Genomic DNA, 26942 nt, shown 5'->3' on the forward strand with positions numbered 1-26942 from the left:
CATAAAAAATAATCACATTAAACCCTTGAAATGCCTCAATGGCGTGCCAATTCCAAAAAATGTTGTTTTCTTATCATCTGTCATCATCAATTATTATAAATCACTACCTTTTCCCCCAATAATTACAGCAAATTTAACTTCCGGGTAGTTTTCTATAAACTTCCTTCGATAATCATCCATGAAAATAAAAAAAGGGCCAACATTTTTGCGCCAAAACGATTTTGTTTCCTAGTGTAGGGGGTCCAAAATCAACAGTAATAATAGCATCACTTGGAGAGAGAGAGTTATGCTAATGAGTCAACAATCTTAGGTAACTGGAGAGTGAGTGGCTGGGTGAGGGTAGAGTAAGTGGTTCAAGAGAAGAATGTGGTAGTGGAGCATCTCCCCAGGTGACCAAATAGAGTGATGACACGTGTCCACGAGGATCACAAGGAATATTCGTTGTCCTGAACTACCAGGCTTTGGTAGACGTGTCCTTTTGCATGTACTATCTATTTGGCACGAACCTCAGCATGTGCCACTGTTTGGCACAAATCTCAACGGGTGCCGTTTTTGGTACGAACCTCAGAAGGTGCACTTGCTTCGGTGGTACCCTTTGCGATGGTACTTGTTGCAGCACCCTCCTCAATTCAGTTTCCCAAGGCATATATTCTCAACACTCATGACCTGCTATCAGCCATACTTGTGTCTACCTCAGCAACTCCTCTACCCTTAGCTACCTAACCACAAACTCCCTAGCTTCCCAAGGCAGAGGCCACAGCCAGGCCTACTCTCAACCGTGTTGTGCCTTTGTATCAAGCCCAAGGGGGCTTCCTTGATCCTGCCAGTGCGACTGAGGCTAGTCCATAACCTGGCTAATGGAAAAGGAGTCTCTTACTTTCAAGCTACCCACTCCCATCTTCGTAGGGTTGCCACAATATACTGGTACCTCTGAGGCCTGCTATCAGCTCCAACCAGTAAGCTTTGGGGCCTACTATTAGCGCCAAGCTAGTAAGCTTCGGGGCCTACTATCAGCGCTGAGCTAGTAATACTTTGGGGCTTGCTACCAACTTTAAGCATTAGTCTCTGTTTGCAGAGAGGAGGCCTCCCTCGACGGCTGCTATCACCTTGGGGAGTCTTGCCTCAGAAGGTAGTTGCTGAGGCTGCAGTCACCTCGGCGATTTTCCCTCATCAAGTGCACTTCAAGCACTGTCTCAAAGGCGGCGCCGCAATGACCTTCCAGTGGGTTGGCGGCGCCGCAATGGCTTACCTCAGCTACTGGACCGCGGTGAGTATTACCTCGACAAGTTCCCTCGAATACTTTCACACGGATAGTCCATTTGGATCTAGTGGGTCGAACCTGGTTCAGCCTTCTTGTTGGCCCACTTTCCTTAGGCTTTGGCCCATGCTCATTTAATCATCATTAATTGTCTAATTGAGGCGACCTCGGAAGTTAGATCAATACTTAGAATTTTTGTCCCTCTACACCTAGAAAACCAAAATGAAACATTAGTGGAATACCAAAACTCTAATGTTTCCACCAAGAAAAGCACCACAATACTACAAACCATACTAAATAATCTATTTGTCTTTTTTGTCAAAAGAAAAGATTTGAGAACCAAAAAAAAAAAAAAAAAAACAAATCTTATATTTATTATAAAAGTGTGAAACTAGAAAGAAAAATAAGAGAGAGAGAGAGAGAGAGAGAGAGAGAGAGAAGGCAAGTATGATGAAGTCACACATTCTATTTATGTATTTCCAAAAAGTACCTTATATAAAAAATAAAAAAGACTGTCACCTCAACGGGAAAAAAAAAAAAAAAATGAATTCGTCCATAATAATAAAATTTTCCCTTTTGTATGTTTTTTCTTATAATGGAAAACCCCCTTCCCCAACTAGGCCTTTAAAGCTTTTGTGTTCTGTGCCTCTAATATTCATAGATTTCTTTTAAAATTTTTAGAGCAAAAAGCAAAACTGCATCTATGTTTTCAATTATTTTAATTAGCGAGAATGTAATAAAATTTAGGTTTTAGTTTTTATTTCTAAACATCTCTAGACGTTTCCAAATTCTTTTTTCATTTCCCTTATGTTTCCAAAACATTTCCAAGCTAGCTAAATGACATACTGAAACAAAATTTTAATCCTTGCATTCTTCTTAGGTAACAACTTCCCTCCAGAATTGGACTTAACAGGCCCTTAGAAGGCATCATCTCATTACTAACCTCAACCCCATATCTACTTGCCACCAAACTTAAATCATTTGCTGATTGTTGACTATCAGCAGACAGTATTTGCTTGGGTTTTGCATGTTTGACATTTTAGACTATGCAGTCCTTAATGCCATCTTTTTTGTGCCAACAGCATTAGGTGATTGTGTTTGGTAAACTTTCACTAACAGAACTTATTAGAAACACATGGAAAGAAAATAAATTAAATTTGTTCATCATTTTCATCCATTTGATTTGATTGAAAACATGAAGAAAAATGATCTCTATTCAAAAGTCAGAGATTTGGTAATGAAGGGAAATTTTAATGGCAACTTTACCATTCTAATCCCTCTTTTCGTCTAATGATGGAGAAAAAACATTCTACGGGCTATTATTCCTCCATAAATGTCCCTTTATTTCCCTTTCAATGAATATCTTAGTACAAAACTTTATTTCTTTTCCTTCGGTTTTTGATTTTCTTTGCACACTTCTAGGACGACGTCTTGCCATTTAATTTTCCTCCTTTTATCAATATTTCCTCTCATTAGTCTTGTCCAGGTTGGTACTACTATAAACTTCATAAGTAATTAAAATTTTTCCTTTTCAAGTTCAAACACATTTAGTTAAAAGAATCACCAATTTCCAGGTTTTGACAATGTGAAATAGTTTTAGACTACTACATAACACTGATGTTTGATAATAACAGGATTTTCTTAAATTTTCTGCTCATAGGACTATCACCAAAATACTTTCCCAATTGATTAAAAAAATGTGTGCTCCCTTATCACTTTTTTCTGGTCATCAGCATATCAAGTGGGTAGCTTGGCAGCACAGCACACTAATAAGATTACAGAATAACTAACCCTGAGCAGTAACTAAATAAACAGAGGAAAGAAAAGCTAATCCTAAGTTCAAATGGACTTGGGTATGTGTTATGGGCGGAGATAAATATGTACATCTCAAATTGGTCTAACCTCCAAATTTTAGCGCATGACCACTGTCTAATTTTATAAGTTTCTGGTTTTTCTTGTTTACACTCTCTGGATGAGGGAGGAGTCTGTGACATAACTGGTCTTGCATTGAAATTGGAAAGTAAGACTTTATTGGTAAACCATATTTGAGAAATACTAATCAACTGGCATATGTCTCAAATCCTTCTATGTCAGCCATGAACTTATCAACTGGCAAGCATGTCTGAAATATATACCAATGCCAAAATTTTCAGACACGAGTAGTTCGCATGCTATGAACTGTCCATTTAGCATATAGCTAATCGTTGGGAATTTCTAAAAGATTATGTTCTGCCTGAAAAAAGGAACAGTCTTCCCATTATAGAGGTACTGCTAGCAGTATGAATGTTGGTAATCCGCACCTCATGGTAAGTCGGTGGCTTCATACTGGGACCATATTGTCCAATGGTTTCAATCATTGGTCCAAAACTCTCATAATTTACTGCATTAAAAGGGATACCAGTATCATACATCCACCTTGCAAATCTTTGCACTGCCCGAGCTCTCATTTCTTTTTTCTAAGGTTCATTCGCATCAATTTTGGTTTGCTTCCCTTTTGCTTGGTCTCTTCGATTTTTCACCACTCATTCAGGATTTGGTGTGAAGTAAACATCCATAGGCCCTTTTCTCTTTTGGCATTTTTGATTTGGATTTGGATTTGGATTTGGATTTGGATGAACCTTAGCTGCTACTTGTCAACTTATGGCATTGATTGACATTGATCTCAACAACATCATCATCTTTGTCTTCATCTTCCATGTCCATGTCATCGAAATCAGGTAACATGTTCATTTCTTCTTTTTGTGTCTTCTTTTTTGACATGAACTCTCTAATCTCGTCTCTTACGTGAGTTGGACACTTCGGGTAAGCAGTGACATTCCTATAACCTCCCACGAGGTGTTGTTTCACCCCGATAAACACCTTCATTTGATACTTTACCACAAAAATTACACTTAGACTTGTTTAAATTATTCTCCTCTACAAAATGGGCATGTTGCCATGCCGGATCTTTTCTATTGCTTTCCGATGTCATTTTCTACACAATAAATTTAATAAATGGAAAATAATTTTAGTGTAATATAATGTGTGATTAATTAATTATTTCTAATTTTTTTTCCTAATAGAGAAAGAAAAAAAAAACAGAGACCAATAGCAGTGTATTAATTAATTATTTGTAAAAAAAAATTCAGTGTAATTTTTTAGTTAATCAATCAATAATATAAGTCTTATTTTGTATTTGTATATATATATATATATATTTTTTTTTGTTTCTAACAGAGACTCAAAGGCATAATTGAATAAAAAAAACAAAACAAAAAGAAAACAGAGTAGAGCAGTCGACAACAGAGACAGAAGCAACGAGGAAGAGAGAAGAAGGAGGAGAGAGAGAGAGAGAGAGAGTCGAAGTCGAAGTCGAAGAAGCCCAAAAAAAAAAGACTACCGAAGTAGCGAAGAAGAGAGAAGAAAAAAAAGACCTGAAATGTCGAAGAAGAAGAAGTAGAAGGGGAGAGAGAGAGAGAGAGAGAGAGAGAGAGTGAGAGTTGAAGAAGCCAAAAAAAAAAAAAAAAAAAAGGCGACACAGATTAGGGGCAGAAGAAGAAGGAGAGAGAAAGAGAGAGCTGAAGTCAAAGTCGAAAAAAAAAAAAAAGACAACACAGTTAGGGGAAGAAAAAGAAGAAGAAGAAGTCGCAGCGCACCTAGAATGTCGAAGTCGAAGTCGAGAGAGGAAGAGACGACACGGATTAGGGATTTCATTTGATTCGTATTTGGGTTGTATTGTATATGAGTTGTAATCTTCTGTGGTTAGAGCCATTTGAACACACACCACGGCTGTTAGATCAAAATTAGGAATTAAACCATCAAGCGCGCCTAGACGCGAGCCTTGCGCCTCTCTCGCCTGCTTCAAGTCACGCCTAAGGCGCGCGACTGCTTCAAAGCGCTTCGCTTGGGACCTATTCAGGCGTACAGTCTGCGCCTCGCTACGCCTTACGCCTAGGTGCGCTTTTCACAACATTGGGTGAGGGTGCCCTCACGCTTATATGCTTAATATTACTTTAGTACTCAGGCGATGTAGGACTTTGCTTCAAAAAAATATCCAATATATATTAGCCAAGTACATTACACTGACACCCCCTCTGTTCTTCTAAAATCACACTAGTACCCCCTCTATCACTTGAAATCACAATGCCTGCCCCTGTTAGATAACTCCATTTGCTGCTATGGCAAATTTACCATAATATCCCCCATTATTTTAATGGGTTGTAAAGAATGAAATGAGTAGAAAGGAAAAAACAATTATGCCCTTATGAGATAAAGGATCTATTTATGAAGATTTACTATCTCACTCTCTTACATATCTCACTCTCTAAAACGTAGAAGGCATCTTTAGAACTAGATCTCTCTCTCTCTCTCTCCCCCCTGGGCTCTCGTCTTCATCGTTTGTTCATCGTGAGAAGTTGAACGGAGAGAATCGAAGAACTTAACAAGGGAGAAACAAAAGATCAAACAACGAGTTCAGCATAAGAATCAACAAGCAAGGTATGAAAATCAAGGGTTTCTACGATTTGATTGTGACATTTTTGGTTTTCTGTGGTGTATGACGTTTTTGATTTTTTGGGATTGTAAAAAATTAGGGTTCTTTACGATTGCAAAGTTCAGGGTTTTTCGATTGTAAAAATTAAGTGGGTTTTTCTATGAATGGAAGGGTTTTAAAAGAATGAAAAGAATGATTTTTGACTTCCCTATGGATGAGGTAGAGCCTTATATTTATAATGAAACAATATTACAAAATAGGAAACGAACAAAATAGTAAACAATGATAAAAAAAGGTATTAAATCTGTGATTGACACAATCACAGATTTTATACACACTACCATAATTACAATATCACTATTTTCTAATTCTAACACTACCATAATTATAATATTACTATTTCCTAATTCTAACACTCCCTCTCAAGCTGGTGTGAACATATTCAATAAACGCAGCTTGCCGATAGACGATTGGAGTAATGTTGGGCCTACAGACTTGGTAAACATATCTGCTAACTGCTAAGAAGAAGAGACAAATGATGGTCTCATAATACCAATCCGAACTTTCTCTCGAATGAAATGTATATCAACCTCTATATGCTTAGTACGCTTATGTAGGATAGAATCAGAAGGCAACAAAATAGCAGACTTGTTGTCACAAAATAAAGAAGCAGGAGCAATCTCCTCAAATCCTAACTCTGCCAAAATAGAACGCAGTCATAGAATCTCACAAGTGCCTTGTGCCATAGCCCTATACTCAGCTTCTGCAGAAGACCTAGAAACAACTGCTTGCTTCTTACTTTTCCATGATATGAGATGATCACCATAGAAAGTACAGATGCCAGAAGTAGAACGCCTATCCGTTCTAGATCCTGCATAGTCAGCATCAGTAAAACAGGAGAGTCCAGATTGAGGATCAGCTGTGAAGAACAATCCCAAGCCAAGAGAGGTCTTCAAATATCTCAAGATGTGATGACCCGCATCAAGATGTTCTGTATGAGGTGCATGCATGAATTAGCTAACCACACTACCTACAAATGTCAAGTCAGGTCTAGTATTGGTTAGATAGATGAGACACCCAACAAGACACTGATACATTCTTGAATCCTCTAGTAATTCGCCAAACTCTGATGTGAGTTTGACATTGGGATCTGTTAGAATTTACCATAAACCTACCACCACTACCACCTCACCTACTCCACTAAACCTAACCCACTACACCACTACCACCTCACCTACTCCACTAAACCTAACCCACTACACCACTACCACCTCCACTTCACCTACTCTCCACCACACTCCTATATAATAGGAATCCTTGTAATTGTAATATACACAATATCAATATATCAATCAATAATAATACATACAATTTATTCTCTCTCTTTCTCTATACATTATTTCTTACATGGTATCAGAGCTGGTTTAAAACCTAGTATTTTCGCTTCCCCGGCGGGCGGCAACCTCACCTTAGCCGCCCGCCGGACCTCAACCTATTCCGCTGATAAAATCAACAAAGATTTGTGCAACTGTAGTCATGTGTGAGGCTGATGGAGAAGAATTCTTCACCTCATATGACGAGACAGTCTGGAACTGGAAACACTGCAACATTCTGCTCTGGAATTCTGCAGCAGCTAGATTATAGCTTGGTTGAGTGCCAAGCTTTGGTTCTTCCACCCACTCTTGAACTTGCCCAGCAAAGTGTGAAGGTTCATGCTTGTGTTGGAGGGACTAGTGTGCGCGAAGATCAGCGCATTCTCTCCAGTGGGGTTCATGTTGTTGTTGGTACTCCTCCTGGTCGTGTGTTTGACATGTTGCGGAGACAATCACTTCGCCCTGTTTACATCAAAATGTTTGTCTTGGATGAAGCTGATGAAATGCTGTCACGAGGTTTTTAAAAATCAGATCTATGATATTTTCCAGTTGCTGCCACCCAAAATCCAGGTTGGGGTGTTCTCAGTTGCTGCCACCCAAAATCCAGGTTGGGGTGTTCTCTGCCACAATGCCACCAGAGGCTCTTGAAATCACCAGGAAATTCATGAATAAGCCTGGAAAGAGAAAAAGCTCATGCTAGGATTTGCGAAGTGATTCGCTGCAGGAATTTTGGCTTTGGATGAAACCCTTACCATACTCCACTCATTCTCTCCAACTGTTCTAACTTTTTATTTTTATTATTATTATTATTATATCAAATAATCAATGCACTCATGTTCCCCACTAACAGTGTCCACTTTTGACCCAAACCATTTTCAATCCATCATTTCTCCTTCACCTTTTGCACCCCACTCACCGACTCTCTCTCCACTTTATCACATGGGTTTGTCCCTCTCTCTCCTCCATTTGATTTCAAAAATCACTTATTTTTATTTATTTTTTCCAAGTCACTTTTCCTCTTTTTTAAATACCCCACTTTATTTTGAAACAATCGCACTGATGTTTTTCATATAATCCATCTATAAATATTTTTTATCTATTTTCTTTCTCCCTTGTTTTCTTTCATTTTATTTTTATTTTTATTTTTTCAACAAAACACTCCCAAAAAAAAAAAAAAAAACAACATTTTACAAACTTGTCATTTCTTCATGCCGGGGATCAACCCCGATCAGCATTTTACACCATAAAAAAAAAATAAAAAATAAAAAAAAATAAAAATAAAAAAAAAAACACAAAACAAAACAAAACACAACCAACACAAATCGGAACAGTGAGATTTTTCTTCTCGCCTATTCTGCCGGTCTTTTCTTCTTGCCACCGTCTTGGGCGGCCCTTGCCGGTGTTGCCTCCGTGTTTCCCACTCCACTGGGCATGATCACTACTCCCTGCTCCTCCACTGCAGCATATGGCGGCCCTCCAAATCGGAACATAAAACTGGCCTTCCGCTTCAGCTCCTTGTTTTCCGCCTTTAGCACACTTATCTCTGCTCGCGCATCCTTATACATGCGTTGGAGCAGAGCCAGTTGGGCGTTTAACTGCTGCACCTCATTTGTCCTACTCTGCAGCCGGTTCGACAAATTTGTAACCGCAGTCATGGTTTCCACACATGACTTCAAGGTATACTGATTGGCCTCCACATCCGACTGCACCGCCATTTTTTGCTCCACCGACCGCATCGGAAAGTTCAACGGAGCAAAACCAGAGGTGTTTGGTTGAGGTTCACGGGCCACCGCACCTGTTATCTCTCCTGTTGACTCGTTGAGGTCGGGAAAGAGAGTGAGCAGACCACGGGAAGATGAGGCCATGTTCTGGGTAGCTGAACGGGAAGAAGAGGCCATGTTTTTTGGGTTGCTGAGTGTTTCCGAGAAGGGTTGGATACAGAGTATTTACAGATTGTTTCAGAATGACAAGTTCAGAGGTTTCAGTCTGGTTTGGTTTCCTCCGCCTCCGCATTGGTTTATATTGACACTGACGACGCGGCCGACACGCCGCTCTGTCGCTCACGTGCCTCGCCGCGTCTCCGGCTCACCTTTTGATGGCTCGACGCTTTCTGTCGGGCACGACTTTTGATGAAGTGGGCGCGCCTTTTGAGGGCGCAACTTTTGATAGCACGTCTTTTCATGGATTGGGCACGCCTTTTGATGGCACGCCTTTTTTGAAAAATTGGGCACACCTTTTGAGGGTGCGACTTTTTAAGGGTCCGACAAGACTCTGTAAACTGTCCCGACATTGATTCCGGTTAGCTCCTTTATGGGTCCGACAAGACTCTGTAAACTGTCCCGACATTGATTCCGGTTAGTTTCTACAAGGGTCCAGCAAGACTCCGTAAACTGTCACACCAACTATCACAACATTGTCTGCTACAACGGTCCGACATGACCCCATAAACTGTCTTCTACATCGGTCTGACACCGCCATCCAGTGTCCTCTACACCGTTATGACACCACCATACAGTGTCCTCTACAACGTTATGACACCCCCATACAGTGTCCTCTACAACGTTATGACACCACCATCGAGTGTCTTCACCAATGGTCTGACACGACCATACAGTGTCACCTATCCTCTTTTATTTTTATGTATTTGCTTGTTTTGTTCCTTTCTTCAAACTCAAGTTGGTTAATTTCTATCCTCCTTGAGTTTGCGGGGGGCTGTTAGAATTTACCATAAACCTACCACCACTACCACCTCACCTACTCCACTAAACCTAACCCACTACACCACTACCACCTCACCTACTCCACTAAACCTAACCCACTACACCACTACCACCTCCACTTCACCTACTCTCCACCACACTCCTATATAATAGGAATCCTTGTAATTGTAATATACACAATATCAATATATCAATCAATAATAATACATACAATTTATTCTCTCTCTTTCTCTATACATTATTTCTTACAGGATCCATAGGAGTAGAAGCAGATTTACACCCCAACATACCAGTATCCTTAAGTAAGTCGAGAGTGTACTTCCTTTGAGATAAAGAAATCCCCTGCTGTGAACGAGCCACCTCAATCCCTAGAAAATACTTGAGATTCCCCAAATCCTTAATATCAAAGGTGTGTCCCAAATCCCGTTTTACTTGATCAATGCCTATAGAGTCATCACCAGTGAGAATGATATCATCCACATACACCAACAAGACTATACATTGACCTGCAGAATTACGACGGATGAAGCAAGTACGCTCTGAATGGCATTGAACAAAGCCCACGGAGATGATGACTGAGTTGAGACGACCAAACCAAGCTCATGGAGACTGCTTTAAGCCATACAAAGACTTGCGCAGTCGACATACTTGCCCCGAGTACTCCCCCACAGCTCGAAAATCTGGAGGAGGTGCCATATAAATCATCTCAAGAAGATCCCCATGTAGAAAGGCATTCTTGACATCAAGCTGATAAAGAGGCCAAGAATGGGATGTGGCAAGAGAGATGAGGAGATGAACAAAGGTAAGCTTGGCAACTGGTGCAAAGGTAGCACCAAAATCCTTGCCAGGAACTTGAGTGAAGCCCTTGGCCACTAAGCGGGCCTCATAACGATCAATGGAGCCATCAAGTAGGTACTTAATAGCAAAGACTCATTTGCAACCCACAGTACTCTCGTCAGAAGGTAAAGAAACCAAATCCGAAGTATGATTTGTTAGAATGTATTAGGAATGTTAGCATATATTAGGAATATTTCCTATTTCATCTTTATGTATATTAGTGTCTTTATTTATGCCTTAGAGAGCTCCTGTATTTTGGCTAATGATCTAATATAAAAGGGGATGAGATAGGACTCATACCTCTAACTTTTCTCTTCTCAAAACTAACATGGTATCAAAGCCTCTCTAAAAATAAAGAGGAAAAAAAAATAATAAAAAGAAAAACAAACCCTAGCCACGACAGCACCACCACCACAGCACAACCACCACAGCACCGCCACCCTAGCCACAGCCCCCCTTCGGGCTTCGCCAGCACCAGCGATCTTTTCTAGGGCTTCGACAATCCCAGTCAAAGCCACCTAGGGCTCTGTCAGCCACAGTCGGCACGTCGGAGCCTTCTTTCTCCAGCCTAGGTTTGTTGGCTGGCTTGGCGACCCTAGGTATGCACTGACCTACGTCATTCGTCTTCATCTCTTGGTCCTCGTACATCTCTCTCTGTCTTCGTCATACATCATGATGTAAATCTTTCTTCTTAATCTCTCTTCTTCTTCATCTCTCTGTCTGTCTTTGATTACCTGTCTATCTTCGTAAACAGCAACAAAAACAAAAAACAAAAAAACAAAAAACAAAAATAAAAAATGTTCTCTTAAATTCATTCGTTTAAATTCATTGGTATATTCTCCCATTTTCCAGGTTTGTGATTCATCCAGGGTTTGTTAGTGAAGGTTCCGTCACAAAGTCTTCATGGCCGAATTGACTAGTGAGTCAACTACTTCGCTGCCTGCTACACAGGGCGCAAGTCCTGTTTTGACTACTACTATGACTAATTCTCTCCACCCTGGCCAGAAAATCACCACTTCTCTCTTTAATGGTCAGAACTATCTAGCGAGGTCGTAGAGTTTGACTATATTTTTGAAGAGCAAAGGGAAAATGAGATATGTTCATGGGCGAGTTCAGACTCCCAGTATTACCGATGCAGGTTATGATCAGTAGATTATTAATTCTCTTATCATGGGCTAGTTGATACACTCCATGGTTTCGGAGATTGGTGAGGGATACTTGTCTATGGACACAGCACAGGATATTTGGGAGGCTATGGCCACTACGTATTCCCGCAAAGGCAATTTCTCACAGACTTTTGAGTTGTGACGCTCCATTGACCGGTCCGTTCATGGTGAGATGACTATTCTCCAGTATTTTACTTTCCTTAATAATGGGGGGAAGCGACTTGATCATCTTTAGGACTACAAGCCTGTCTGTCCCACGGATTCTGTTGGTTACCGGAAATTTGTTGAACAAGTGCGGGTCTTCAAGTTCTTGAAAGGTTTGAATGTGGAGTTTGATTCTGTTCGAAGTCATGTGCTTGGTATGGATGCGCTTCCTTCTCTCCAAGAAGCATTTGCTTATATGTAAAATGAGGAGAGTCAGTGTTCTGCTATGCTTCCGGCTGCCTCTTCTGATTAGTCTGCCATGATTTCTGCCCCCACTCAAGGTGGGGATCGTGGTTGCCGTCCTCCTTTTGAGAAGGATACCCTCTTCTGTGATTTTTGTCGTCGCCCCCGCCACACTCATGAGACTTATTGGAAGTTGCATGGGCAGCCATCTGGGGGTCGTGGAGACTGTTCTGATTCTTGAGGGGGTTGCTTTGGTCAGTCTCGCGGCCGAGCGCCCAATGCCCGAGCCCATCATTCTGATACAGTTGAGCCATAGTCCACCGCTCCAGTTGATCCATCTACTGATATCTCTGAGTTTTCTACTTCTGAGTTGGAGGTTGCTCTTCCCCACTTGCTTGATTGTTGGGCATCTAGTTCATCTTCAGGTAACATTGCCCTTTTAGGTAACTTAGCCTCTTCTACAAGTGCTTTCCTCTCTCATCAAGCATAGCCTTGGATTATCGATTCTGGTACTTCCAACCACATGTCCGGGTCTTCTGAATTGTTCTCTGCATACACCCCTTCTTCAGGGCAGGATAAAGTTCGTATTGCTAATGGTAGTATTTCTTTTGTGTTTGGGAAAGGTTTAATTCATGCCACTGCGTCTTTTCCTTTATCTTCCATCCTACATGTTCCTAATTTTAGTGTTAATCTTTCATCTTTGAGTCGTATTACTCGAGACTTAAATTGTAGTGCGATCTTTTTTCCTGATCATTGTCTATTTCCGGACCTTATCACGAGGAAGATGATTGGCAGTGGTAGAAACGCGAATGGTCTCTATATCCTAGATCAAGCAGACAAGCTGGCTCATTCCTCCATTCTGTTACCATCTACCAAGGAAGACCTATGGCTGTGGCATCGTCGTCTTGGGCATCCATCTTTTTTGTTACTTAAGCATCTTTTTCCTTCAATTGATTTGAAAAAAAATATTTATGAGTTTCACTGTGAGTCGTGTCAACTTGGAAAACAACACAGAGCTTCTTTTGCTCCTTCTATTAATAAAAGTTTAGTCCATTTTTCATTAATTCATTCTGATGTTTGGGGTCCCTCTCGTTTTCTGTCTTTAAATGGTCAAAGGTGGTTTGTCACCTTTATTGATGATTGTTCTAGGACCACCTGCGTATATCTTATGAAGGATAAATGTGAGGTTTTTTCTGTGTTTCAAAATTTTCATAGAATGATTTGCACTCAGTTTGGGGCGGTTGTCAAAATTATGCATTCTGAAAATGGGGGGGAATATATTGACTTAGGCCTTGCTAGCTATTTTGCCACTCATGGTATTATTCACCAAACCTGTACCAATACCCCTCAACAGAATGGTGTTGCCAAGCGTAAAAACCGCCATCTTCTTGATATTGCACGTTGTCTGTCCTTTGAAATGCGTGTTCCTCGATCATATTGGGGCGAAACTGTTCTCACTGCAGCCTTTCTCATCAATCATTTGCCTACCCAAGTTCTCAACAAACACACTCCTCTTCAGGTTTTGCTAGGTTCCTCCTCTTCTAGTTTCTCCATTCCTCCCAAAACCTTTGGGTGTGTGTGCTTTGTTCATAACCATTCTCCTACTCGTGGTAAGTTGGTTCCTCGGTCTCTTCATTGTGTCTTCCTGGGTTACTCTGCCACCCAAAAGGGCTACAAGTGTTATCATCCACTCTCTTGAAAATCGTTTGTCTTTATGGATATGTCTTTCTTTGAGTCTCAGTCCTACTTCCTGTCCTCACCAGTGTCCCAGTCATCCCTTCCGGGGAAGCCTTGGTGTGAAAAGATTCTTGTGTCACTACAGAGATTCCTGTATCACTACCATCAGTGATTGAGCAGGATGTTAAGGGTGACTCAGCTATTGAGACTGTTGAGTTTGAATCTGAATCCATAGTAAAAGATGGCAAAGTTTATGTCAGGGACAAGGATAGAAAACAAGTTACTTGGTTACAAGAGACCAATGCGAATTCTCCACTGCTATCTTCTCCTTCTGATGAGTGTCCAGAATCCTCTTCTGCTGATGAACCTCTAGGTACCTCTATTCTTTCTGATCTAGATGTTCCCATTGCTCAAAGAAAGGGGGTTAGGTCTTACACTCAGTATCCTATTTCTCATTTTGTCTCCTATACTAATCTGTCTTCTTCCTATAAAGTTTTCCTGTCTAAAGTTTCTTCTTTGAGTCTTCCTTCTTATTAGGATGCTCTTTCTACTCCCGAGTGGAAGCATGCCATGATGGAAGAGATGAGAGTTCTTGCAAAAAATGACACTTGGGAAGTGGCTGAGTTACCTAAGGGCAAACTACCTGTTGTATGTAAGTGTGTGTAGACTGTGAAGCACAAAGCCGATGGTTCAATTGAACGTTACAAGGCAAGATTCGTGGCCAAGGGCCTTACTCAGACTTATGGAGTAGACTACCAGGAGACATTTGCACCGTTGCTAAGATAAACTCTGTCAGAGTCCTTCTCTTCCTTGCCTCTAATCTCGACTGGCCTCTCCATCAATTTGATGTGGAAAATGCTTTCCTCTATGGAGATCTAGAAAAAGAAGTGTACATGGACATTCCCCCAGGCTTTGAGGATGTTAAAACCAAAGGAAAGGTGTGCCGATTACGCAAGTCACTTTATGGCCTTAAGTAGTCTCCTAGGGCTTGGTTTGAGAGGTTTACTCAGGCCATGTTGAGATATGGTTTCCAACAGAGTCAAGCTAATCATACTTTGTTTATGAAACACTCCTCACATGGTAAGGCAACAACTCTTATTGTCTATGTGGATGATATTGTACTCATAGGGGATGATGTTGAGGAGGTTCCTCGGTTAAAGGAGTATTTGGCCAACGAGTTTGAAATCAAAGACTTAGGCAGCTTGAAGTATTTTCTAGGGATTGAGGTTGCTCGGTCCAAAGATGGCATCTTCATATGTTAACGAAGTATGTACTTGATTTGCTAAAAGAAACGGGAATACTTGGAAGTAAAGTCTGTGATACAATACTAGAGCCCGGATTAAAGCTTGGTGAGGATCCAGACGGCGAGCCTGTAGACAAGGGAAGATACCAGAGACTAGTGGGTAAGCTGATCTACTAATCCCATTCGGGTCCTGATATTGCTATTTCAGTAAGTATGGTTAGTCAGTTCACGCATGCTGCTTGTGCAACTCACTTAGAGGCGGTTATGCGGATTCTGAGGTACTTGAAATCTTCTCCGAGAAAGGGTCTCTATTTCTCAAAGCATGGTCATCTTAGTGTGGAGGCACATACAGATGCTGATTGGGCTGGATTAGTCACTGATAGAAGATCCACCTCTAGCTATTATACCTTTGTCGGAGAAAATCTAGTTACTCGGAGAAGCAAGAAACAAAATGTTGTTGCGAGGTCTAGTGCAGAGGCCGAATTCAGAGCTATGGCCCAAGATGTGTGTGAGCTTTTATGGATTTGACTGTTCTTGCGGGATTTGGGGATTCATCAGACAGATTCTATGAGGCTAGTAGGTTTAGAGAAGAGAAGGAATTAGGGAATGAGTTAGACTTCATTCCCTTTTATATTAATAATTAAGTAATCACAGGTAACTAAAAAGGAATAAGAATACAATCCATTATTTCCTATTCTAATATTTCCTATTCTAACACTCCCCCTCAAGCGGGTGTGAAGATATCTTGCATGCCTAGCTTGTTGAGAATGCCATGAAAGGATTTGCTCCCTAGTCCCTTGGTGAGAAGATCAACTAGTTGGTCTCCAGTCTTCACAAATGGAATACATATAGTGCCACTAGTGAGTTTTTCCTTGATAAAGTGCCTATCAATCTCCACATGCTTAGTTCTATCATGCTGAATTGGATTATGAGCTATGTTGATTGCGGCTTTGTTGTCACAGTATAGTCGCATGGAGTTAGTCTGTTGCATTCCCAAGTCTCCCAACAATAGTTTAATCCATAGTAACTCACATACCCCTTGAGCCATAGCCTTGAATTCTGTCTCAGCACTAGATCGAGCAACCACATTCTATTTCTTACTTCGCCATGTGACTAGGTTGCCACCAACAAATGTGCAGTATCCAGAAGTGGATTGTTTGTCAGTGACTGATCCTGCCCAATCTGCATCAGTAAATGCTTCCACACTGAGATGGCCATGTTTTGAGAAGTAAAGACCCTTTCCAGTAGAAGACTTCAGGTATCTCAGGATTTTCATAACTGCCTCTAAGTAGGAAGTTGTAGGTGCATGCATAAACTGGCTGACCACGCTCACTGCAATGGCAATATCTGGACGTGAGTGGGATAAGTATATGAGCTTACCCACTAGTCTCTGATATCTCCCTCTATCCACTGGCTCTCCCTCTTGATCCTCTGGCCTGGTTCTAGAGGAGTATCACATAGTCTACCTCCAAGCATCCCAGTTTCCTTTAGCAAGTTAAGTACATACTTTCTCTGGCATATGAAGATACCATCCTTGGACCTAGCTACTTCAATGCCCAAGAAATACTTCAAAGTGCCCAAGTCATTGATTTCAAACTCTTTGGCTAAGTAGTTCTTCGACCGAGGGATCTCCCCAATGTCATCTCCTGTCAAAACTATGTCATCAACATAAACGATAAAAGTTGTGGTCTTACCAAGTGAGGAGTGTTTCACGAATAAGGTGTGATCAACTTGACTTTGCTTGAACCCATATCTCAACATAGCTTGAGCAAACCTTTCAAACCAAGCCCGAGGTGATTGTTTTAGCCCATAAAGTGACTTTTGAAACCTACATACTTTACCGTTGGACTTGGCATCTGTAAACCAAGGAGAATATCCATGTAGACCTCTTCTGCTAGGTCTCCATGAAGGAAGGCATTATTCACATTAAACTGCTGAAGTGGCCAATCCAAATTTGCTGCAAGAGATAGTATTCTCACAGAGTTCATCTTAGCCACTGGTGCAAATGTCTCTTGGTAATCTACCCCATCAGTCTGAGTGAAGCCCTTAGCAACTAGTCTTGCTTTATACCGTTCTATGGAACCATCGGCTTTGTGTTTTACAGTGTACACCCACTTACACCCAACTGGATTTTTTCCTCCACGTAACTCCACCACCTCCCAAGTGTCATTCTTACTGAGAGCTCTCATCTCCTCCATCATGGCATGTTTCCATTCAGGAATACAGACAGCATCCTGAAAATTGGTAGGTAGACTCACAGAAGACACTTTAGACAAAAAGGCTTTATATGAGGAAGACAGATTAGAATAAAAGACATGATTACTAATAGGATACTGAGCACATGACCTAACCCCTTTCCTATTAGCAATGAGAACATCAAAATCTGAACAATCATGAATATGAACACAAGAATCAAAATTACCTGGACCCTCATGAGAGTCGGGTGGCTCTGGACACTCATCAGGAGAAGTTGGCAGTAGAGGAGGAAAAGTAGCCTCTTGCATCCAGGTGACTTGTTGTCTGTCTTTATTCTTGATATAAACTTTGCCTGCGTCCTTTTCCTCAACAACTGTGGGCTGATCATCCTCTATCTGGGCAACCACTGGTGGAAGGGGAACAGGAATCTCTTCACACCAAGGCGCCCCCTGAAGGGAGGACTTTGAGACCAGGGAGGACAGAAAGTAAGACTGAGACTCAAAGAAAGTGACATCCATTAAGACAAACCATTTGTGAGTGGGAGGATGATAACAGTTATAACCTTTTTTGGTGGCAGAATAACCCAGGAAGACACTTAAGAGACCTAGGATCTAATTTACCACGAGTGGGGGAATCATTATGGACAAAACGAACACAGCCAAAGGTCTTAGGAGAAATAGAGAACCCGAAAGAGGTAGAGTCGGACAAAACTTGAAGAGGAGTCTGTTTGTGAAGGACTTGGGTAGGAAGACGATTAATCAAACAAGCGGCAATGAGAACCACTTCCCCTCAATAAAAACGAGGAACCCACATATCAAAGTGTTAGAATTTACCATCACCTACCACACACTTACCATCTCCTACCACACACTCACCTACTATACTCACCTACTCCTCACCTACCACCACCTACTCCACTACACCTACATCTATATAAGGAACCATTTGTAATAGACAGGATAATCAATATATCAATCAATAATAATACATACAATTTATTCTCTCTCTTTCTCTATACATTATTTCTTACATGGTATCAGAGCTGGTTTAAAACCTAGTATTTTCGCTTCCCCGGCGGGCGGCAACCTCACCTTAGCCGCCCGCCGGACCTCAACCTATTCCGCTGATAAAATCAACAAAGATTTGTGCAACTGTAGTCATGTGTGAGGCTGATGGAGAAGAATTCTTCACCTCATATGACGAGACAGTCTGGAACTGGAAACACTGCAACATTCTGCTCTGGAATTCTGCAGCAGCTAGATTATAGCTTGGTTGAGTGCCAAGCTTTGGTTCTTCCACCCACTCTTGAACTTGCCCAGCAAAGTGTGAAGGTTCATGCTTGTGTTGGAGGGACTAGTGTGCGCGAAGATCAGCGCATTCTCTCCAGTGGGGTTCATGTTGTTGTTGGTACTCCTGGTCGTGTGTTTGACATGTTGCGGAGACAATCACTTCGCCCTGTTTACATCAAAATGTTTGTCTTGGATGAAGCTGATGAAATGCTGTCACGAGGTTTTTTAAAAATCAGATCTATGATATTTTCCAGTTGCTGCCACCCAAAATCCAGGTTGGGGTGTTCTCAGTTGCTGCCACCCAAAATCCAGGTTGGGGTGTTCTCTGCCACAATGCCACCAGAGGCTCTTGAAATCACCAGGAAATTCATGAATAAGCCTGGAAAGAGAAAAAGCTCATGCTAGGATTTGCGAAGTGATTCGCTGCAGGAATTTTGGCTTTGGATGAAACCCTTACCATACTCCACTCATTCTCTCCAACTGTTCTAACTTTTTATTTTTATTATTATTATTATTATATCAAATAATCAATGCACTCATGTTCCCCACTAACAGTGTCCACTTTTGACCCAAACCATTTTCAATCCATCATTTCTCCTTCACCTTTTGCACCCCACTCACCGACTCTCTCTCCACTTTATCACATGGGTTTGTCCCTCTCTCTCCTCCATTTGATTTCAAAAATCACTTATTTTTATTTATTTTTTCCAAGTCACTTTTCCTCTTTTTTAAATACCCCACTTTATTTTGAAACAATCGCACTGATGTTTTTCATATAATCCATCTATAAATATTTTTTATCTATTTTCTTTCTCCCTTGTTTTCTTTCATTTTATTTTTATTTTTTCAACAAAACACTCCCAAAAAAAAAAAAAAAAAAAAAAACAACATTTTACAAACTTGTCATTTCTTCATGCCGGGGATCAACCCCGATCAGCATTTTACACCATAAAAAAAAAAATAAAAAAAATAAAAATAAAAAAACACAAAACAAAACAAAACACAACCAACACAAATCGGAACAGTGGGATTTTTCTTCTCGCCTATTCCGCCGGTCTTTTCTTCTTGCCACCGTCTTGGGCGGCCCTTGCCGGTGTTGCCTCCGTGTTTCCCACTCCACTGGGCATGATCACTACTCCCTGCTCCTCCACTGCAGCATATGGCGGCCCTCCAAATCGGAACATAAAACTGGCCTTCCGTTTCAGCTCCTTGTTTTCCGCCTTTAGCACACTTATCTCTGCTCGCGCATCCTTATACATGCGTTGGAGCAGAGCCAGTTGGGCGTTTAACTGCTGCACCTCATTTGTCCTACTCTGCAGCCGGTTCGACAAATTTGTAACCGCAGTCATGGTTTCCACACATGACTTCAAGGTATACTGATTAGCCTCCACATCCGACTGCACCGCCATTTTTTGCTCCACCGACCGCATCGGAAAGTTCAACGGAGCAAAACCAGAGGTGTTTGGTTGAGGTTCACTGGCCACCGCACCAGTTATTTCTCTTGTGGACTCGTTCAGTTCTGGAAAGAGCGTGAGCAGACCACGGGAAGAGGAGGCCATGTTCTGGGTAGCTGGACGGGAAGAAGAGGCCATGTTGCTGAGTGTTTCAGAGACGGGTTGGTTACAGAGTATTACAGAGTTTCTTTCTCAGCAAAGGAAGAGTTGTTTTCAGAGGATTTTCAGAAGTTTTTTTGTCTGCCTCAGCCTCAGCATCAACCTTGGTTAAATAGCGAGGCAGCCACGCGTATCGCGCGCCACTTGACGCCAGACGACAAACGGGCGCGCCAGTCAAGGCACTCACGTGCCTCGCCATCATGTCCGGCACATCTTTTTATGACTTGGGCTCGCCTTTTGATGGCACGTCTTTTTATGGATTGGGCACGCCTTTTGATGGCACGTCTTTTTATGGATTGGGCACGCCTTTTGATGGCACGCCTTTTGAAAGATTGGGCACACCTTTTGAGGGTGCGACTTTTTAGGGGTTCGACAAAACTCTGTAAACTGTCCCGACATTGATTCCGGTTAGCTCCTTCATGGGTCCGACAAGACTCTGTAAACTGTCCCGACATTGATTCCGGTTAGTTTCTACAAGGGTCCGACAAGACTCTGTAAACTGTCCCGACATTGATTCCGGTTAGTTTCTACAAGGGTACGACATGACCCCATAAACTGTCTTCTACAACGGTCCGACATGACCCCATAAACTGTCTTCTACATCGGTCTGACACCACCATACAGTGTCCTCTACCACGTTATGACACCCCCATAAAGTGTCATCTACAACGTTATGACACCACCCTACAGTGTCCTCTACAACGTTATGACACCACCATACAGTGACTTCACCAACGGTCTGACACGACCATACAGTGTCTCCTATCCTTTTTTTATGTATTTTCTTATTTTGTTCCTCTCTTCAAACTCAAGTTGGTTAGTTTCTATCCTCCTTGAGTTTGCGGGGGGCTGTTAGAATTTACCATCACCTACCACACACTTACCATCTCCTACCACACACTCACCTACTATACTCACCTACTCCTCACCTACCACCACCTACTCCACTACACCTACATCTATATAAGGAACCATTTGTAATAGACAGGATAATCAATATATCAATCAATAATAATACATACAATTTATTCTCTCTCTTTCTCTATACATTATTTCTTACACAAAGGATAGACAACGGGCCATATCGAGGAGATGGCAATTTTTCCGTTCAGCAACACCATTTTGTTGATGGGTATTTTTCCGTTCAGCACGAAGTTTGGTGTATAATCCCATAAGTGGCGAAGTAATCGGCAAGACCAAAGTCAATATATTCCCTCCCATTATCAGAACACAGAATATGGACAACCACCCCAAACTGAATACAAACCATTTTATGAAAGTTTTGAAACACAGAAAATACCTCACTCTTATCTTTCATCAGATAGACCCAAGTGGCCCGGGAACAATCATCAATGAAAGTAACAAACCATTTTTGACCTTTTAAAAACACAAAACGGGATGGACCCCATACATTAGAATGGATCAAAGAAAAAGAAACTGAACTTTTATTAATAGATAGAGCAAAAGAAGCTCAGTGTTGTTTTCCAAGTTGACATGAGTCGCGTTGAAAATCAGACACATTATTTTTCTCAAAAACAGAAAAAAAATAAATGCTTAAGTAATAAAAAAGAGGGATGTCCTAAGCGACGGTGCCACAGCCAAATGTCGTCCTTGGTGGATGGTGACTGGATAGATGCATGAGCCAGCTTGTCTGTCTGATCCAGAATGTAGAGACCATGTTCTTCTCTACCACTACCAATCCTCTTCCTCGTGATAAGGTCCTGAAAACAACAATGATCAGGAAAAAACGTCACACTACAATTTAAATCACGAGTAATACGACTCAAAGATAAGAGATTAACACTAAAATTGGGAACATGGAGTACAGAGGACAAAGGAAGAGAAGAGGTGGCATAAATTAAACCTTTCCCTGACACAGACGAAATAGTACCATCAGCAATACGTACTTTTTCCTGACTGGAGGATGGGCTATACTCAGAGAATAAATTAAAGGATCCAGACATATGGTCGGAAGCACCAGAATCAATAATCCATGGTACAAATGTATAAGATAGCAATGCACATGGGGAGGCAGCCAAGTTACCTGAATTGTCAAAGGAAGAAAAAGGGGCACCTGTAGCAAAAGTGGAGGCTCGACAGTCTAACAAGTAGCGAAGAGCAATCTCAAAATTCGAGGCAGATAACCCCGAGACATCAGCAGCAGGGGAAACAACCGGAGATGTAGATGGTGGCTCAACAGTGTCTGATAGATGAGCCCGAGCATTGGCCCTGCGGCCTCGAGACTGGCCAGACTTACCCCCTCGAGTACCAGGACAGTCTCCTCGGCCACCAGAGGGGGTCCCATGCAGCCTCCAACACGTCTCTCGTGTGTGTCGAGATCTACGGCAGTTGTCACAGAACAGATAATCCTTCTCGGAGGAAGGACGAGAACCACGACTATCGCGAGGAGGTGCAGAAACCAAGGCTGAGCAATCTGTAATAGCAGGAGGAAGCATCACAGAGCGGCGACTCTCCTCATTCTACACAAAAGCAAAGGCTTCCTGAAGAGAAGGAAGCACATCCATGCCAAGTATTCTGCTCCGAACCGGATCATACTCCACATTTAGCCCTTCCAAGAACTTGAAGACCTGCTCTTGTGCCACAAACTTCCGGTAACCAGCAGAATCAGTGGGACAGACAGGCTTGTAATCCTGAAGGTGATCATGCCACTTCCACCCATTGCTAAGGAAGGTAAAATACTAGAGGATAGTTTGCTCACCTTGTACCGACCTTTCAATGGATCGACGTAACTCGAAAGCCTGTGAGAAGTTTCCCTTTCTAGAATAAGTAGTGGCTACGGCCTCCCAAATATCCTGGGTAGTGTCCATAGACAAGTAGCCCTCTCCAATCTCCGGAACCATAGAATGGATCAACCAGCCCATAATCAGAGAATTAGTGATCTCCCACTGGTCATAATGAGGGTCGGTGATACTGGGTGCCTGAACCCTCCCATCCATATATCTCATCTTGCCTCTACTCTTCAACAAAATAGTCAGACTCTGCGACCATGTGAGGAAGTTCTGACCATTAAATAGAGAGGTGGTGCTTTAAGGCCAGAGTTGAGGTTATCAGTCATAGGAGAAGGAATAACCGAACTCGCACCCTGAGATGGCTGAGAGTAGGGCTGTCAATGGATCGGATTTAATCCGAATCCGATCCGAATCCAACCCGATAACCCGAATCCGTTTACAAAAAATCCGATCCGATAATCCGACAATCCGAATCCGTTTAATCCGTTTATTAAACGGATTGAATTTGCAAAAATCCGATCCGATCCGATAATCCGACAATCCGATCCAATTATTCTCAATTTGAATAAAAAAACACAAAATGAAAAAAAATTTCAAATTATATAAAATTATAGCTCAATAAATAAATAAATCGATCGGATTCGGATTATCGGATAGGATATCCGAAATCATCGGATTCGGATATCTATAATCGGATATGAACTAAATGGATTCGGATCGGATTCAGATTTATCTTAATCGGATCAGATTTGGATTTTGACAGATCCGATCCGAATCCGATCCATTTACAGGCCTAGCTGAGAGGTAGTAGGTTCACTAGTCAAATCTGCCATGGAGACTCTACGCACTAGTTCTCAACCACAAGGCCAATCACAAACCCGAAAGATGAGGTTGGAGGAAGGTTGGAGGAATAAGTACAAGAAGAACTAAAAAAGCATAAAGAATTTAAGAAACCAGTTTTTTTTATTTTTTTATTTTTTTATTTTCAGAAGAGAATACAAAAATAATAGAATAAAATAATAAAAAGTGTGTAGGAATCAACCAATACAGAGGACCAAGACAGATGAAAGGAGTCAAACAGGAGAGTTGAAGTCGAAGATGGCAACAAAGTCCTACGCAGACTGGAAGCTAGTCAACGAGGGCCCAGATGGCCAAAGGGAGTGTCGATGAGGGCCCAGATGGCCAGAGGGAGAGCCGACAAAGGCCTATGACGCCAGAGGGACTGCCGACAACCCCCTAGGAAGCCAAAGGGACTGTCGACAGCCCCCTAGAAAGTGGGAAAGAGGTCGACGAAGCCTAAGAGGCTGTCGAGAGAGCTGCGCAAAGTTGTTTGGACTGGGTGTGGGCTACAATAAGATGAGGCTAGGGTTTTGGTCGGTCTGAACTGTTTTGACGGGAGAGGAAAGGCAACAGAGAGATGGGGCTAGGGTTTTGGCTCTGATACCATGTAGGTTTAGAGAAGAGAAGGAATTAGGGAATGAGTTAGACTTCATTCCCTTTTATATTGATAATTGAGCAATCACAGGTAACTAAAAAGGAATAAGAATACAATCCATTATTTCCTATTCTAACAATACTGTGATAATAAGGCCGCCATCAATATAGCCCACAATCCAGTTCAGCATGATAAGACCAAGCATGTGGAGATTGATCGGCATTTTATCAAGGAAAAGCTTACTAGTGGCACTATATGTACAACATTCGTGCGGTCTGGGGATCAACTGGCTGATGTTCTTACCAAAGGATTAGGGACTAAACCATTCCGTGACATTCTCAACAAGCTAGGCATGAGAGATATCTTCGCACCAACTTGAGAGGGAGTGTTAGAATGTATTAGGAATGTTAGGATATATTAGGAATATTTCTTATTTCATCTTTATGTATATTTGGTATATTTATTTATGCCTTAGAGAGCTCCTGTATTTTGGCTAATGATCTAATATAAAAGGAGATAAGATAGGACTCATACCTCTAACTTTTCTCTTCTCAAAACTAACATGATTCTATTCTAAAGCTGCCATTTCAGTCTGCATTGCCGCCACCCATTTTGGATTCTGAAAGGCCTCTGACACAAACTGAGGAATAGACTCAGACTCAAGCTTGCCAAGGAAACAATGATAGGAGTCAGAAACCTTGTCATGTGAGAGATACTGGGAAATAGGATGATTAGTTCTACACAAATAACCCCAACGAATGGGGGGATGTCGATCCCGAGGAGGATTACGGCGAGGAAGGGAAAGAGAGGTATGTAAAGGGGAAAAATTACCTGACCCAAGATTCGGAGAGGTGGCAGTAGGGGGCCGAGCACAAGGGCGGCGAGAGTATACATGCAAGGGAGGGGGGAAAGAAGCGAAGGTGGAGGACAAGAGGCGGGGCAACCTCATCCGCAACCACATCCAAAATGGGGACTGGGCTAACACTTTGAGTATCTAAAGGGGAAACCTGCAACAGGGGGTTAGGATTAAAAAAAGGAAGATTCTCACAAAAAGTAACATCCAGAGTATGGTGAAAATGACGAGACACAAGATCAAAACACCTATGCCCTTTAGACATGGAAGAATACCCCAAAAAAAACACAACAAATAGACTTGTCATCTAACTTAGTGCAAATGGGACCCCGGTCCTGAACAAAACATGTACACCCAAAAACACGAGGCAAAAGAGGAAAAAGGGTAGTATTAGGCATAAGAATATGGAAGGGAATAAGGCCATGTAATACACGACTAGGAGTCCTATTAATGAGATAGACAACAGTAAGAACAACCATGTGCCAATAAGACTTGGGGACACTCATACCACGAAGAAGACAACGTACGACAGACATAATATGACGGTTTTTACGTTTAGCCACACTATTTTGTTCAGGGGTCCGAAGACATGTAAGTTGTTAAAGAATACCCGTTCAATTAAGGTGAGAACGAAACTCATTGGAGACGTATTCCCCACCATTATCAGAACAGATGTTCCTAACAATGGTATGAAATTGTGTTTTAACCATTTGCAAAAACTAAACAAAGATGGGAAACACATCAGACTTGCGGCGAAGTAAATAGAACCAAGTGCACCTATTGTGATCATCAATAAAAGTGACATAATAACGATGACCTGAAAAAACAAGAACAAGAAAGGGACCCCAAACATCAGAATGAATAAGGTCAAAAGCACTAGTGGCACGTGTCATATGTGGTATATAACTGGTATGGATATGTTTAGACAACTCACAAGTAACACAATGAAATTTAAAATCCTTGCAAGTTTTATTTAATAACGGGAAAAGTTGACATAACTATTGAAAGTTAACATGACCCATACGGACGTGCCATAACTCTAAAGTGTGAACAAAAAAAAACACAAGATATAGAAGCAGGCAAAACAGACGCCTGAAAACTGGTGAAAGGCAAAGAAGGCTGGTCCGGTGGATCCCCAAAGTAGTATAGCCCATCACGCTCATATCCCCTGCCAAAAATCCTCTTGAAACTCAGGTCATGTAAAAGACACGAAGAAGGTAAGAAGATGACGGCGCAATTAAAGGTTTTGGCAAGACGACTACCAGATAAGAGATTATAGGCAAACTTGGGAACATGCAACACAAAAGATAATGTGATATCAGGGGATAAAGACACAACACCCTTATGTTAGACAAAAGAGCAAGAACCATCAGCAAGACACACAGATTGGGCAACAATGATGGGTGCAGGAGAGGAAAGAAAAGAAAACTCACCAGTCACATGATCATTAGCCCCAGAATCCAGAATCCATGAAGGGCTAGCAGACCGAACATGGAAAGAAATAGAAGTATCTGTAGCAAGGGTGGCAGTAGAGGATGATGGACCAAGAGAACCAGTGGTGAGAGACCGAAGTTGGGCTTGAAGTTGACCAATTTGAGTCTGTAACTGCTAACATTAGGAGGCTCAGAAGCAGGAGTAACTTCCACCAAAGCAGCAGTGCGAGCAAAGCCAGAA

At 41.7% G+C, this 26942-nt stretch overlaps 2 protein-coding genes, 1 long non-coding RNA gene and 1 pseudogene across 4 annotated transcripts in view; 2 read left to right on the forward strand and 2 right to left on the reverse strand.

Moving 5' to 3' along the window:
- LOC114312180 (uncharacterized) overlaps positions 1-26942 on the reverse strand; it is a 93633-nt gene that overhangs the window by 40245 nt on the left and 26446 nt on the right. The gene's annotated exons all lie outside the window — the stretch shown is intronic.
- LOC114312154 (secreted RxLR effector protein 161 pseudogene) lies at positions 15346-15660 on the forward strand (annotated as a pseudogene).
- On the forward strand, positions 18149-19757 carry LOC145789550 (uncharacterized). The gene is made up of 2 exons (XR_014327601.1): positions 18149-18892; positions 18930-19757. It is a non-coding gene; the product is annotated as an uncharacterized LOC145789550 (long non-coding RNA).
- Positions 22711-23187, reverse strand: LOC145824087 (uncharacterized). The gene is made up of 2 exons (XM_082923678.1): positions 22961-23187; positions 22711-22912 (listed from the first exon to the last, which is right to left on the reverse strand). The coding sequence occupies exons 1-2, from the start codon at positions 23185-23187 to the stop codon at positions 22711-22713; spliced, it is 429 nt and encodes a 142-aa protein (XP_082779804.1).

The sequence above is a fragment of the Camellia sinensis genome, chromosome 4 (assembly GCF_055761805.1).
Source record: "Camellia sinensis isolate YWXY chromosome 4, ASM5576180v1, whole genome shotgun sequence".
Classification (NCBI taxonomy): Eukaryota; Viridiplantae; Streptophyta; class Magnoliopsida; order Ericales; family Theaceae; genus Camellia; species Camellia sinensis.